At 41.8% G+C, this 17,092-nt stretch overlaps 1 protein-coding gene across 2 annotated transcripts in view; it reads left to right on the forward strand.

The window, feature by feature from the left end:
* The window catches only part of ZNF277 (zinc finger protein 277), an 86,852-nt gene that overhangs the window by 39,239 nt on the left and 30,521 nt on the right, over positions 1 to 17,092 (forward strand). For both annotated transcript variants that reach the window (XM_019543392.1, XM_019543393.1), the window contains exons 3-4: positions 472 to 560; positions 5,410 to 5,492. In XM_019543392.1, the coding sequence (XP_019398937.1) occupies positions 472 to 560; positions 5,410 to 5,492 (172 nt within the window). The remainder of the gene's footprint in view (positions 1 to 471; positions 561 to 5,409; positions 5,493 to 17,092) is intronic.

Raw genomic sequence — 17,092 nt, forward strand, 5'->3', positions numbered from 1 at the left:
GCTTATTTTATGGGTATGTCTTATTTTCGGGGAAACACGGTAGTGCCAGGGCTCCAGCCTGCAAAGATGCAGAGCTTGGCATGGTGTGCTGAAAGCCCTTGACACAAGCAGCAACACACTCTGCCCATTTATCTGCCAGCCTCATGCTCAGCCTCAGAGATGCTTTGCAAGCCCACAGGACTTCTGCGTTCTTGCCTGCTAGGGCCTCGTTCTAAAGACATGACAAGTTTACATCATGGATATGAACCTTGATCCAAAGATGCCTGCCTTTGACAGGCCCAGAATAATTTTGTTGTATACATGAGTTTCTTACAGTATGTACCATGTAAAGAAGATGCTGCAAAACCAGCATTAAAAATTATTTGAAATAAACCCCTTTGGGAATTGAAGGATGGGGAGTTAAACTACAGAAGAACATTTTAGGTTTTTTAAGCTTCCTCCTTCATATGCACCCCCTTATTTTATTGTAAGGTACGTTTTGTATTGGAAGAAGAGATTCACAGAGCAGCCCATCACCGACTTCTGTAGTGTGATAAGAACAAATTCAGAAGCTCGATTAGGTAAGTGTGCTTATGTGCTCTCTACTGACCAGATCCTGTCTGATAAACTCTGTCTTATCCTCCAGGTTCAATCTTGCAATATGCTAGCAGTCTGACACTAGTCCATAATATTATACAAGTATTATTTAGCTCTAACTATATGTTTAATCTCATCCTTTTGGTAGGATTTAAAGATGTGCTTCAGTGCTGTGCTGGAAAGGGATGAGTTTAAGTACATAGTTTAAGTGTTTTCCTGGATCGTGGCCAGGGTGCATAGGAACACCAAGGATCAAGCCCTGGGAGCAGTGCTAACCGCATCAAGCTAAAGGGTGTGTTGTCACTGGTAGTATAAATATGAGGGGGAATCTTCCAGTATTGTAGGGAAGCACAGACTCTTATAGATTCACAGATGTTAGGGTCAGAAGGGACCTCCAATAGATCATCGAGTCTGACCCCCTGCATAGACAGGAATGGGTGCTGGGTTCAGATGACCCCAGCCAGATGCCCATCCAACCTCCTCTTGAAGACCCCCAGGGTAGGGGAGAGCACCATCTCCCTTGGGAGCCCATTCCAGACTTTGGCCACTCTAACTGTGAAGAAGTTCCTCCTAATGTCGTCTAAATCTGCTCTCTGCTAGCTTATGGCCATTATTTCTTGTGACCCCCAGGGGCGCCTTGGTGAGTAGAGCCTCACCAATTCCCTTCCGTGCCCCTGTGATGAATTTATAGGCAGCCACAAGGTTGCCTCTCAACCATCTCTTGCGGAGGCTGAAGAGGTCCAGGTGCCCTAGTCTCTCCTCATAGGGCTTGGCCTGCAAGCCCTTAACCATATGAGTGGCCCTTCTCTGGACCCTCTCCAGGTTATCCACATCCCTCTTGAAGTGCGGCACCGAAAACTGCACGCAATATTCCAACTGCGGTCTGACCAGCACCCGATAGAGGGGAAGTATCACCTCCTTGGTTCTGTTTGTCATGCATCTGCTGATGCATGATAAAATGCAGTTAGCTTTTCTGATGACTTCGTCACACTGACAACTCATGTTCATCTTGGAGTCCACTAGGACTCCGAGATCCCTTTCCACTTCCGTGCTGCCAAGCAGGTCATTTCCTAGGCGGTAAGTGTGCTGGACATTTTTCCTGCCTAGGTGCAGCACTTTGCATTTCTCCTTGTTAAATTGCATTCTATTGTTTTCTGCCCATTTGTCCAACCTGTCCAGGTCTGCCTATAGTTGTTCCCTGCCCTCCGGTGTGTCCACTTCTCCCCACAGTTTTGTATCATCAGCAAACCTGGAGAGGCTACACTTCACTCCCTCGTCCAAGTCACTGATGAAGACATTGAAGAGTATCAGTCCAAGGACCGAGCCCTGCAGGACCCCACTACCCATGCCCTTCCAGGTCGATACCAACCCATCCAATACCACTCTCTGGGTGTGACCCTCTAGCCAATTTGCCACCCACTGGACTGTGTAATCATCCAAGTCACAGCCTCTTAATTTGTTCACCAGTATGGGGTGGGATACTGTATTGAAGGCCTTCCTGAAGTCTAAGTAAATGACATCTACCCCTACTCCTGCGTCCATGTGTTTTGTAACCTGGTCATAAAGAGAAACTAGATCAGTCAGGCATGATCTACCTGCTACGAACCCGTGCTGGTTTCCCTTCAGCATAATTTTTCCTGCTGGGTTCTCATATATATGAGCCTTAATAATCTTTTCAAAGACTTTGCCAAGGATGGAGGTGAGACTGACTGGCCTATAGTTGCTTGGATCCTCCTTCCTCCTCTTCTTGAAAATAGGGATCAAGTTGTCCCTTTTCCAGTCCTCTGGGACCTGGCCCGTACGCCACAGGTGCTCAAATATTCTTGCCAGTGGCTGTGCAATGATATCAGCCAGTGCCTTCAGTACCCTTGGATGGAGCTCATCTGGGCCTGCTGACTTAAACGCATACAGTCCTTCCAAGTGACTCTGGAACATCTCAGGGTCATGGCTTGGTAGTCTGGCGCCCAGCTGTTGTCTCTACAATCCCATTGTGAGACTTGTCTTGCTCCTTGTTTAGGAACACTGAGGCAAAGAATTCATTGAGGCGTTCAGCCCTGTCCTCCCTGTGTGTCACCATTTGCTTTTGCCCATCCAGTAGTGGTCCTATTCCACCCTGAGCCTTTCTTTTACTCCCTATATATCTGAAAAACTATTTTTTGTTATCCTTAACTTGGGATGCCATCCTCAGTTCCATGGTAGCTTTGGCCTTTCTAACTGCCTCCCTACATCTGTGAGCTGAGGAGGTAATGTCTTTAGTAATCTCTCCCTGTTTCCACTGCTTATATGCCCCACCCCCTTTTGCCCTTAGGCTGCTCTAGATTTCTCTGGTCAGCCAAGGAAGCCTCTTGGCCCCTTTTCCCCCACATCGGAATAGTCTCCCTCTGTGCCTGGAGGATCATTTCCTTAAGGCACAGCCACCCTTCCTGGGCTCCCATCTCGCCAGATCTCTTACTCTGCAGTGTGTCATTGACTAAACGCCTGAGTTCACTGAAATCAGCCTTCCTAAAGTCTAGCACTTCCACCTTACTAGTTATCTTACCCACTCTGTGCCTTATGGTGAATTCTATTATTTGGTGGTCACTGTCCCCCAGGTGACCAGTGATTTGTAGGTCCCCTACCATGTCATCCCCTGTTGCCAATACCAGGTCCAGTAAGGCATTCCCCCTAGTGGGACCATGTACCTCCTGCATCAGGTGGAGGTCCTGTACACAGGACAGGAACCTGTGTGAACAGTGGGAATTTGCTGTCTGCATCTCCCAGCAGATGTCAGGGTAGTTTAGGTCCCCCATGACTATCGCCTCCCTAGTCTTTATGGTCTCAGAGCTGCCTCGGGAGTTCCAAATCTAGTTCTTCCCCTTTGTGGGGGTCTGTAGCTCTGTACTTCTCCTTTTTCTCCTCCCCTGCTTGTGAAGTGAACACGTGACAATAAGGCCACAGTATCACTGTCCTTTCGCACAATTTGTGGTGACCACTGCCCTAGAGGTACTACAAGGAAATGATAATCTTCACACTAAGATTGCAAAGGTGTGGTCGTCTGGCCTCTGTACAAAATTGCCTAGAGCTTCAGAGTGAAAACCGTGGTTCACAAGTCTGCTCCTCTGGCACAGTGGAGCATTTTACTTTTAAGAATCAAGCTTGTCTGCGTGTTTTAAAACAAAAAAAACAGTGAACAATTTTCTTTCTCAGAGGCTGGTCCAGTGCTGTGGAATTAATTCCCGCAGGAACCAGAACTGTCAGAAATCTCACCATCTTCCTCTCCTGCTGTAAAGTGCATTCATTTGACATTCTGTTCTCCTAACATAAATACATAGCAGTGTGTACATGTAAAAAAAAAAAAAAAAAGAAAGAATTGTTAAACTATTACCCTAATTATGCCATTCTCCCTGTAGGAGAGAAAGGGGTGCGGGGAAGAGGGAACCACACATGGCTGATATTAATCACATTAGTAGAAGACTGGAAGTGTTTCAATACAATTGTCATAAGGACAAGGCAGATTAAAAAAACAAAATATTTACATTGAATTTAAAAAATAGTTCCTAAATAACTTCACATTTTAAATGAGTTTATGGCAAGTGAAATTTAAGGGCTTAATTCTAATTTATTTAAAAATATTAAATTAGAAAAAATAAGGAAGTGTGTAAGCTTTTATTACTGAAATTCTAAAAAAGATGAAGACACTAAACAGATGGAAGCTGCTGCTTTATCACCTAGAATCAGTCTGTGGAAGTGCTAGTCTAGCTTTTGACAGTAATAGCCTCTTTTGGCTACTATCGTCTCAATATTCCTTCATTTCAGTGCTTCATCTCTTTCTTTCAAAATTAATTTAAAAACTCATTCAAAATTAAGGAATTGATTTGGGAAAGGAAAAAGCAGGGAAGTTTTTCTGTAAGAAAATGAAGTCTACCAATTCTAAAAAATTGGAGGACGTGAGGACCAGAAATAATTTACATTTACTACCCACAGATGATACTTTCTTTGTGTGACGAATTGGTTTCGATAGCCCTTTATTCTCATGCATTCAGCACTTTTAACTAATAAAAAAAAAATAATACTTTTTTTTTTTCTGCATTTGAATTTTAATTCCAATTTCCATCCAAATGCAGCTAGACAAAAATCTCAAATAATAAAATTAATCCTATAGTAAATGAGAACTGTAACACTCCTAATTTCTTACACTAAATATGTAAGAATTAATATCTCAGTAAGTTTGTGTATGTAGTAAATGTAACTCGATCTAAATGTATGTCATAGCTATAGGCATAGATGGCTATGTCATATAGATATAATGTGGCTTTCTGCTAACAAAGGAAAGGTATCAGATTATAGCAACCTTTGCATATCAACCTGTCTCTAGAAAAATCACTAAAAATTACAAAAGTAAAACAATTAAAATCAGTTGTTTAAACCACGTATGTCTGTCTGATAATAAAGCTCCTGATTTAATATTCATGATTTTCATCAATATGAGGGCCTTATAAGTACCTTCAAGGTATAGTATAAAGAGGGGACAGACCTAAAGAAAGCTCTGCAAGGGCTTGACACACTCTGGCTTTATTTACATCAGTAATAGTACAAGTGGGTGCAAATCCATTTGCTAACACTTTTGTACATGGTCTAAGCCAGTGTTGGCTTGGGCCCATACATGTAATCATTTACAGCAGGGTAATAAAAATCTTAGTCCCTCTAAAATGAAGACTAAAGTCATTTTTTACGTAGTTAAATATAATTTAATTAGTTCTCAGAAGCTGAAGAAAACCCAAAGGTGTAGTGTGTTACAAACCAGAACATCTGTAAAACAGCTGTAAATGTTTCCTTTGCACTTTCTCTTAACAGAGGAACAGGATAATTATTTTCTTTTATGTGACGTTTTACCAGAAGACCGATTACTAAGAGAACAGCTCCAGCAAAAGAGACTGGTAAGGAATTATTTACAGGACTGAATACCTCAAAAACTGAAACAATATAATAGGAAGTATGTAAATGTGCATGGCATTTAAATTAAGGGATTTTATGTTACTAAACTGTAGAGAAATAAATCTTGATTTAGCTTTTTTTCCCCAGTTGCCATTTCAGCGGACACAAAAACCCTCATTTATAGATGCTTCTGTGGAAGAGTTTTTACCTGCAGGCTGTTTGTCAGTTTTCCACACCAGTGGAAAATATGCCCAGTAAAAAAAAAAAAAAAGCTGAATTTGCTAAATAATTCTTTTCTTGCAAGAATTTGCCTTGCATTAGCACATTTTTTTTCCAGAGTGTAATAATACAACCAAGCATGTGGTTGAAAAAATGGAAACACAAGCATCTCTATCATTTTGAGGGCTTGTAAAGACCAAATGCTCCTGCCAAGCCCCAGATCGAGTAGCTGGTGCTGGCAGATGCAAGGGGAGCAATCCTTCTGCTAGCTGAATTAGTACTCTACAGCCTGAATTAGCGTTCTACACTCCACTGTCAGATGAAAGTTTAAGGAGAATTGGACATGAGTAAATAGTTTGGGCCCAAGTGTGTAGCCCTTGTTTTTGTCCATATCTCCCTTTCTTGTTCAGCAAAACTACTTAGTTTTGGCCTCTTAGGAAGAGAGCTGAGGTTGCCCTAAGGGTTGAAATCTTCATTCCCATACATATCATGGTGGCCCCAACAATTGGGTTGCTAAGAAATGACAAAAGGACAGTTGATTCTACTCTGTTTCTGTTATGATCCACCCCCCAATTCATCCCCAGTAGCAGGGCAGGGCTCAAGTCTTTCACTATGTTTTTGTACTGCTTACACAAATACAGCCCAATTGTAATTGGGACCTTTGTGCATGCCCACAGAGGATTATTATAGAGATGCACAGGAGGTGCAAATTGTCTGTAGAGCAGATCCATGCCATCTCCTTTGTAGTCCCAGGCTAACAAAGCTGTAGAAAGAAATTCAGGATTTGACTTTTCCTTGCTTTTCTTAAAGGTAGAATGTGAAGTTAAAACAAAAATAGTGTTTGTGTCTTTTATTGCTGCCTTTGTATAAAGAATCCTTAATTATTTTTGTCCTTTTTTAATATTAGAAATAATAAATCCTGATTATTTTTTATTTTTATTTTCCCTCCTCTTATCCAAGAATTTAGCCTGAGACCTGAGCTGCAGCCCTAGCTGAGGCTACGAAAGTCACAGCTTGGTTTTAGCAATAAAGACATTTAGTTTTTCACTTTCCTTTGCTTCGATCTGAGTGTTGACTTGCAAGTTAAATAGTTATTTTGCTTTGCAAAGTCCTTTGCCTCTGAACAAATCTAACAATGAAGAGTTAGCTGGCAAGTAGGTTTGTGAGTTTTACAAAATAAAAGACCAGAATTACACAGCTTCTGCTGAATTCTCCAACCTCAGCATCCAAACTTGTGTTCTAAAGGCTTATCCAAACATGAATAAAGGGGGGAGGGGGTGTTTATTTGGTTGGTTTTGCAGGGTGGAAGCTGTTTTTTAAAGGTGTTAGGTAACACGTTGTATTGATATGCCTTAAAACTCTAGCATAGAGAGGGAAAGTTGGTTATAAAATGGGTAGAATGTTAGCTAATCAAAGCAAACAGTGGAAGGAAATGTCATTTTAAGTATTGCTTTTTATCTTGGCATAGGTAAACCCACATGGTAGTTAACATAGCTGTGGTGCATATTGCTAGTATCTCAAGGATTGCCTCTGGGTTTTTGTACACTCCAACCTTGCTCAAGCTCATTCCTTATAGGCCACTTCCAAAATGTCTCCTGCCACCCTGATATTTCTTCCTCGTGGCTCTTCTATTTGAAGTGCATTGTTGCATTTTCCGTTAAAGTTTGTGCCAACTTTGAAATCACTTGAAATATATGTGAAAAACTGGTATCCTTAACAACGTTAACTGAATCTTTAAAACTTCACTTCAGTGTCCTTCCAGTCATAGGCACTGACTTTTTTACTTGTGCAGGGGGGGCCTGCAAAAGTAAAAGTCAGCACATATGATGATGGGCATGTGGAACCAGCACTTACGAGACTTAAGGTGATGAACATGTGGAAAGTTTTATGCGTTTCAGGTGACGGCCCTCTTCCCCAGGGGGCCCAGAGCCCTCAGGCCCCACATACTTGGCACCTTTGCTTCCAGTGTTTTGTCAGATATTTTTTTCTTTCCATGAAACTTGCTGCTAATGTGCTAGCTAACAGCCAATCCCATATGCAGCCTCCCTTGACCCTTCTTGGTTATATTTGTGTTCAGCAACAAGGTCCTTTGGCCAAAATACTCACTTGCCATCTTGGTACTCTTCAACAGGATGTTGCTACAGTATTCCATTGGATGCCAGGGAAAGTATCGAAAAGAAAATAGATCGCTCTATAGCAGTGGTTTTCAACCACTTTTTTTTTTTTTTTTCATTTAGTGGACCCCTAAAAAACTTTGAATGGAAGTGCAGTCCCTGTTGGTAATTTTGAATGGAGGTGCTGACCCCTTCAAATTGTAAGCATGGGTATTGACACATTTTTTATCATAGTTGTCTTATGTGGACCCCCAGGGGTCTATGGAATACAGGTTGAAAACCGCTGCTCTAGAAAGATCCAGTTTGGTGTTTTCCCTGTCTAGCATTCAGCTCTGCTGTGGTCAGAGACCAGATACTGGGCCAGGTGGACCATTGGTCTGACTCAGTTTGGCACTTCCTATGTTCTTGCTCCATTCTGTTACTCCTTACATATATGTCAGAAGTAGTTTTGTTCTTGTTTCTTCAAATAGAGACATTTATTTGTTTTTATTCTTTATATCTAACCCAAATCACCAGTACCTTTTGGAACTTTTATTCGCACAATCATGAATGAAGCAGCTTCTGATCTGGTTCACTGTGTGAAATATGTTTGGAAACTCGGTCCCTAGTGATATTTAAAAACAATTAACAGGAAGTCCCTAGTTATACTTCAAATACAGGCTTAGACCAGGTTTGGAAACTCAGCCGGGACTCCCTGATGGTTGAAACCGTTACTTCTGCTTTTCCTCATACTTCTGCTTTTCCATATATTTTCCAAGCCTCTAATATTTTTGTTGCTCTTCTCCAGCCTCATTTCAGGTTGTCTATATCTATGTTAAAGCACAATAATTGTAAACTGGACAGATTATTCCAGCTAAAACTTAACTGGTACTGAACAGAGTTGAATACAAATTGAGTAGAACAGAGTAAATAAATCCTGTGTCTAGCATATAATGACTGTCAATGCTGCCCTAAATAGCACTTAGGTCTGTCTGTCTTGAAACAGCACCATATTGTTGATTCATTCAACTTACGGTCCTTTCTCAACCCCCAAATCTCTCATCTGCAGTACTGGAGCCTTACTAGTTATTCCCTGTTTGGCCTCTGCATTTGATTCCCCCCCTCCCCCCCCCCATTGTTTTGTACCTGTCTTTATTGTATTTTACCTTGTTGATTTCAGAGCAGATTTTCCAATTTATCAATAACTTTTTGAATTTTGATACTGTCTTCCAGAGTGCTTGCAACTCCTCACAGCTTAGTCTTTATCTATATTTTTTAAATGTACCCTCTATTCTATCCTCCAAATAACTAATGAAAAAAATAATCGAACTTGGCCCAAGAGAAACCCCTGCAGGACCCCACTTTTTGAAAATGCCCTCACAAAATGACACTGAATTATTCATGACAGTTATTTAAAATAAGTTTTGTTTCCACATTATGGTGATTCCACCTACACTATCTTTTCTCAATTTAATTTTCTGACTTGTATTGGAGCCATGTCAAATATTTCACTTATATCAGGATATATGATATCAGTTGTTTCTCCATTATTCACTAAGTCAGTTTTTCTGTCAAAGAGGGAAACAAGATTGGTTTGGCTTTAATTGTGATTAAGACCATGTGGGCACCTTTTCTTGCCTGCTGGTCCTTTGGGTCAGCGAGGGCCAGCCTTTTTGGCTGCCATGCCACAAATTAGTCCTGTAGCCTCCCTAAGTTCCACTTCAGTCCAGTTCTCCTGTCCCATCTGCTGCTCCACTTTATGCTCCCAGTCCTATGCTCCCTGATGGGGAGCTCAGTGCCACGCTGTGTGGTCCCAGCCATGCAGCTAGGAACTATGCGGTGCTGGCTGTAGTGGGCTGGCTCCAGCAGGACCCAGTTCCTGGCTGCATGGCCAGGACCGCACAGCGCAGCGTTGAGCCAGCTCAGCTTGGCCTGGCCCCCACAGAGTGGGGCAGTTGCTGGTGAGCTCCCCCCCGCCCATTCTTATCTGAGTTTCTGCTCTCAGGTGGGGGGAGGGCAGGGGAGCAACCCCCTGGCTGCCAAGCCAGAAGCCTCTGTTGGGCAGAAGCTTCCACTTGGGGGCTGGAAGTGGGACAGGGCCGGGTGGGCCTGGATCCTGCCGCTGCTGGGTCCTGCCACGGGCACCTCATCAGTTTTGACAAGCAGCCACTAGCACCTGTTAATTTTCTAAATGTTAGAGGGCCCCATAGGCCAGATAGAGTGGCCTGGCAGGTTGGTTCCAGCCCGAGGGCCCTGTTTTGCTCCCCCCTGGCCTATACTGTTCTTTGTTTTCCTCTTCTAATATATTTACAGAACCTTTCTTGTTGCCATTTGTCCCTTATTAGCCATGACTTATCAGATGGGCTAAGGTAAAAAATATTATTTCCACAGGTTAGTGCTAGTTATTTATGCTCACGCATTGCCATGAGCCCTTGTTTCTTTTTGTATGACTGTTTTGATATTCATCATCTTAAGGAGCTCCCAGTGTAGCCAGGTCAAACTTGGTACTTCTCATCTCTTTTCCACATTGGGTAATTTGTCATTGTGCCTTCTAGTATAGTCTCTCTTCAGTACCTGTCAGGTTTCCTTATTTTGCATTCCTAGATTATCTTGCCATGAGACTTCCTACCAGTTTCTTGTTTGTTTGAAGTCTGTTTTCAAGTATGTTATCCTTTATTTTATTGCTGTCTTTCATCTCTGTATGATAATGAACTGTCATTTCGTAATCACTTTAACTCACTTCAGTTTATCCTGCTTACTCTCCTTACTCCTGGTATTTGTTTAAAGATGTCTGAGATGTTCTGCAGATTGCCCCATTATTCACCTTTTACCTTTCCCATGACACTTCTGGTTTCCCATTTCTCAACAGATTTCAGCCTTTTCACTAGGTCATTACTTCTGTTACTACTCTGTGGTTTATGTCACCAAATTTAAAGTTCTCTTTGCTAAGTTGGCATCCTAGGATTATTTTTCCTTTCTTTGTCAGATGGGCCTTATCACTTCCCAGCAGTCCTCCTTCAGGGAACTCCATTCCTTGTTGGATGCAGTCAAAAGCAGCTCTCTGCAGCCTATGGAGTCGCACATTCACTTCTCTTATTTATCTGTCACTGCTTCAGCCTTAAAGAGAATGTTACCAGAATCTCTGGCACCTTCATCTTTGCTCTCTGAACCTTTTGGTAATTTCATACTTGGAAATATCATTAGTGTCTGCATGCATGTGCAGCTTGAGATAATGGTCAAAAGGCCAGAGCCTTAGCCCTCACACTTGTTTCGGGTGAACAGGAAGATGTCCTGTCCATCTCAGAAGAAGACTTCAACTACTACTACTCTCCATCTCTTTCTCTTGAGAGTGACTGCCATGTACTGCACAACCTTAGACATGTGGTTCCATCTCTTCATCACTAGCTGCTGTGTCTGCTTCCCTTCTTTAGGTCCCCTTATTGCCTATGATTGAGCTTGTTGGGTTGGGGTATGAAAAGTGGCCAGCAGCCTGTCGTCCTCCTGCTTCTCTCCCCAACAGTACCACTGTGGTCCTCTTAAGCTGGCTAACTTCCTTCATCCTAAATGTTTTTATCATGCACCCTGTTGTTGAAGGCCTTGTGATCCCAAAGAAACCCAGCTGAACCACTTCTGCCTGCAGCATGCTTACCTGCATCTTGAGGGACTCCAACAGTAGGCATCTTTCACACAATAATAATACTGGGGAGATGAACTTTTAGAGATGGTTTGAAGAAAAAGGAGGTTTTCAGTATACAGTTCTCAGGGAGACTTTTTCAAGCATAGAACACCACACAGATAATGGTGTGCAGGGGAGAAAGAAAGTGGACAGTAAAGAGAGAAGTTTGGGCTGAAAACAGTTTAACAACACTCATAGGAGAGACTCTGAGAAGTAGGCTAGGGACTGCAGGTCTGCATAATGTTTTGAGGGGTTTGATTGATTTTGTTTGTTTTGTTTTTTTGGAGTCTTTTTGTTTTTTGAGCACTTAATATATTTTCTTCAGTTATCTCTCCTTTCCTTTCCCTTCCCAGCAGTGACAAACATGGTATGTGCTGTAAAATGCAGGCAGTCAGCCTCCACTGACACTGTAGAGGAATGGACTATATTCTTCTCTGTTACTGTGGATTTACACCAGTGCAACTGGAAACTTATTTAGTGCAGGGCTGCATATATCTGTCAACTAATCTACTCAACCAGTCTGAGACCTGTGTAAATTTAGTGCTTCTGTAATAGTAATCTGTGTTACATACTACATCTCACTTCTTCATTAAGTGTAAAATGTACCAGTGAGGAGTTGTTGTTGTGATAGCTGTGTGCATTAACTAGCAGCTGTTTTATTTACTTCATTTGACTGCAGCAACAGATAGCTAGTGTCTGTGAGCTCTCAGCAGGGAAATGTACCTTTTTATTTAAGTAATTGGAAGAGACTAGAAATAGAGGTGCACATTGTGTGTTTGTAAGGGATCTATTTCGCAAGATCTAAGGGAGATCTTGAGAAATACTTACTTACTTTCTGTGGACATTTTAAATCAATATTATATAGAAACTGCCCTCCTTGTTAATCTGGACTAGCACCTTATTCCACAAGTAAGCATGTTAATTCAAAAGCCACTGTAATGAGTAATTTACTACGCATTGTGAGTAATGGTGGCAAAATGTATCCTCTTCAGATCACTGACTGCATCCACTCCTGAATTTTTGTTGCATCTCGTGCAGCAGAGATCTGATGATTATTCGGATGTTTTAAGTGCTATCATAATATTAATAACAACATAGTAGCTTTATCCCCAGCAGACAATGTTGTATATTTAAACAAATGGACCTTGAAAAAATTTCCTGGTAGGGTGCAGCATGTCTTGCAAAAGTGCAATATAATTTACCCTGTACGTTGGACTTGTGATTCATAGACTAGAGAGTTTATCGTAGACAAGATTCTGGAAGCTGTAAATAGATTAATAAATTCATAGATGCTAGGGTCGGAAGGGACCTTAACAGATCATTGAGTCTGACCCCCTGCCCTGGGCAGGAAAGAGTGCTGGGTTCAGATAACCCCAGCCTGGTTCCTATCCAACCTTCTCTTAAAGAACCCCAAGGTAGGAAAGAGCACCCACCTCCCCTGGAAATCCATTCCAAGTGTTGGCCACTCTTACCGTGAAGAAGCTTTTCCTGATGTCTGGCCTGAATCTGCTCCGTCAGTTTGCGACCATTGTTCCTTGTTACCCCAAGAGGTGCCTTGGTGAACACAGCACCACTGATTCCTTGCTGCGCCGCCCTAAGGAGTTTGTAGATGGCCACAAGATCCCCCCCAGGCTTTTGTAGGCAGCCACTGAAGAGGTCCAGGTCCCGCAGCCTCTCCTCATAGGGCTTGGCCAGTAAACCCTTAACCCTTCTCTGGACCCTCTTGAGGTTATTCACATCCTTCTTAAAGAACAATGCCCAAACCTGGACACACTACTCCCAACTGCGGTCTGACCAATGCTGCATTACACGGAAGTATCACCTCCTTGGTTCTATTTGTCCTGCATCTGCTAATGCATGCTAGTGTGGTTAGCTTTGCTGATGCTTTCGTCACACTGACAACTCACGTTCATCTTGGAGGCTACTATGGCTCCAAATTCCCTTTTCGCTTCTGTGCTGCTGAGGGGGTCATCTCCTAGTCAGTAGGTATGCTGGTTATTTTTATGCCCTAGGTGCAGCACTCTGTATTTGTCCTTGTTGTACTGCATCCCGTGTGTTCTACCTACTTTTCCAACCTGTCCAGGTCTGCCTGCAATTGTTCCCTATACTCTGGTGTGTTCACTTCACCCGCCAGCTTGGACAGAGTACGCTTCAAGCCCACGTCCAAGTCACTGATAAAGACATTGAGGAGTGCAGGTCCAAGGACCGAGCCTGCGGGACCCCACTACCCACATCCTTCCAGGTCAATACTGACCCATCGACTACCACTCTCTGGGTTCGACCCCCCTCCCCCCAGGCCATTTTGCCACCCACCGGACTGTGTAAACATCTAAGTCACAGCCTCTTAATTTATTTATGAGAATGGGATGAGAGACCGTATCGAAGGCCTTCCTAAAATCCAAGTTTACACCCAAGTAGTTACTGTGCAGTAACTCACGTATAGACACGTTGCTGTGCATTGACACTGTGTGCGTGGACTGACTTGGGACTAACTTTACTCCCAGTTTGGCCCACATACGGTGTTACTGTGTTGATGCCTGTACATGTAGTCACCAGCTTTAAAAACCGCTTACTGCTCAGTAACTTACTAAGCACCAAATGCACGTGTAGACACACAGTGTCAGAAATGCAATCCATTCCTCCACTTCAACCATCAGAACGGAAAACATGGCCTAGCTAGTGAATGGCATACTGGGCTAAGACTTAAGAAAGATGTGTTCACGTCTCACCACAGCTCCAAACTCTATTCAACTTTTCTCTAAGTCACGCACTCTATCTTGTGCCTCAGATCTGTAAAACTAGGGGTTAAATAGTTCCCTGCCTGACATAGATGTTGGAAGACTAAAGCCCATTAATCATTGCAGTTTACTTTGATAAGCAATAAGATCCAAATAAATACTTACCTAGTCTTGCTTCCTTAGTCCTAATGCTTATCAAGATCATTGTTTCAGAACTTCTAAAACTTTCTTTAGAAACGTGAAACCTTTGCTATACTCAAGAACTAGAAGAGAGGATAAAATGACACAGTTTTTAATCATGCCATGCCTTCTGTACTTGACTATTCATCTGTTTCTAGAAGGGTTTTTTCTGTCCTGTTCATAACATTTAGGTTACATGAAGTCAGTCATGAGGCCTGTCATTGTCACTGTTGTTTGCTTTAGGTTTTCACTTCCAGTACTGTACACCTGCTATCTAGCAACTACTTTAAATGCTTATGGAAGGAGCAGGTCAGTACTTTTTAAGGAGAGAAACTCTGACCGTTTCTCAGACTTCAGGTTAAAAATTGAAGCCTCCCCAGGGGAAGTTTGAACTTCTTACAACCTCAAGGAGAGCATCTTGAAAGATGGCAGCATTTGGGTTTTTGGGGGGGGGGGGTTGCCTCCAAATTCTACATCCTTTTAAAAGTGATCAAATTATTTTTGTGTGTTCAGTTCAATGTACTGGTAGAGTTGCTGATGTTCACTCCAGTCTATGCAGTTATCTATTATTTCTCTAATCCTTCTTTTTGATTAAGGCAGCGGTGAATGTTAGCTCATAATCTGGCTGCGTTGTTTCTTATTGGAATGTCAGCATTCTGGAGAGCAATGAATATTAGGAGCTGTAGAAAGGGTTTTCGCACACAATAGGAAACTAAGGAACTGGAACAAAAAATCTTTGTCCTCAATTTTTGGATACATAAAGCATGCTTTTTTTAAAAGTGACTTTAAGTGTTCCTATCTCACACATCTTCTCCTTCAGCTGACTCAAACTAATTTTTTTCAGGTTTTTTGTCTTTGAAGAGTTTTCAAGATTTCATCTTCTCCTCTGTTTAGGTTAGGAGTACTATTATTATTATTATTTTTTTTTTTTTAATATTCATGAAAAAGGAAAACAGTTTCCTGCCCAGCTCTACTTCAGGTGCATGTTTTCAAATGAACTAGTTTGCAGATTTGACATCATTGTATTAGTACAGTATAATACTCAAAAGAAAAGGGGCTCCCATTAGAGTCCTGTATATTTCGAAGATTTTGGCATTTGGCACACTGCTTTGTCTTTGACATAACCACATTGTCTGAAAATAAACCATGGTATTTGACTCATTTCTGATTTTTAGTATCTTGGAGTATCCATTCCTGTCTGTGCAGAACTGTTAATAATCTTAGTTGTTGTTGTTTGTGAAATATCTATTTTGAAATCTGTGATCTTCATTTTCTTCTAGCAGTATTGATTGCCCAAACATTCTTTATTATATTAATATGACATAACTACCAACATTCACTTGTAACATATTCATATCTAAAATGTTTTGCTGCCTTTCTATGTAGCATATTAAATTAATCACAGAACTGATTTGTAAAGGGTGCTGCAGTCTCAAAGCTGTATCAGATAGTGAACTATTGCAGTGAACTATTGCAGCACCTCATAATCTGAGTTAAAACCTTGGCTTTCATCACAATTCTCTGTTTAGGCAAATCACAGTCTCTTGATATAATCATTATTCTCTGTTCAGCAGTCACAGGATGGGGGGAAAAAGGGTATACTGGCAGATCTGTCTGGAAAACTGGCATAGATTTTTCCACACTATATCTGATTTTGAGGCAATGCTATTAATTCCTCAAATTCGTGAGCAGTAAATTGACTTGCCAGCTTTAAAATTAACCTGTAGCAATGAATAATAAAAGAAAATGATAAAGTGACTGTCTGCTTTGAATGCTGTGAATAAAATTTTAAAACTCAACAGAGTAAAATATTATAACAGTGATGCTGTATTCATGGTTATATCTCGATGCCTCTGAGCTCTGTCAAACATGTCTGTTTGGGGAAAACAAGAAGGTTGGGTTCCAGAATAACAAGTGTATTGTCTTACTGAAGGATACAGTATGCTTCACATTTCCCCTCAGGCCTGGCTGGGAATAGTGGCTCACCAGGGCTCCAGTAAGCAATTTTATGTGAGGTGGGAATCTTGAGTTGTCCAGCCAAGCATCAAATATTGCATTACAGTCTCTTCCTAGTAGTACAATTAGAAAGCTATCTAGGAAAATCATTTGGCTTGGTTTAGTTTTGTTTTAACTCAAAGCTTTTTTTTGTTAGCGCATTTAAGTGGCACACAGCATCTTTCATTGTAATTGATCACAGTACATCTCACAAATTATATTAGATGCGGGCAGATATCTGTAAGACAGAGGCTAGTAGCTGAGCAGTATTTGTCACAGTACTGGGTGAGGACAAATATTGGCTGAGAACATCAGCGTAAGCCCCTTTTGATTGTGGGAGATGCTTTCATATAGAACAAATTGGCATTCTCTCTCAACAGAGGCACTTGAAAAGCACTCGAAATACATGCTATACTTCATATACTACTCTGGCTAGCACTACGGAAAAAAGAGACTTGGGGGTCATCATTGACCACAAGGTGAACATGAGCCTGCAATGTGATGCTGCAGCTAGTAAAGCGAGCAAAACGTTGGCTTGCATCCATAGATGCTTCTCAAGAAAATCCCAAGACGTCATTCTCTCGTTGTACTCAGCCTTGGTGAGGCCGCAGCTGGAGTACTGCCTCCAGTTTTGGGCTCCACAATTCAAAAAGGATGTGGAGAAGCTTGAGAGAGTCCAGAGGAGAGCCACGCGCATGATC

The sequence above is a fragment of the Crocodylus porosus genome, unplaced genomic scaffold (assembly GCF_001723895.1).
Source record: "Crocodylus porosus isolate Cpor-Errol unplaced genomic scaffold, CroPor_comp1, whole genome shotgun sequence".
NCBI classification, from domain to species: Eukaryota; Metazoa; Chordata; order Crocodylia; family Crocodylidae; genus Crocodylus; species Crocodylus porosus.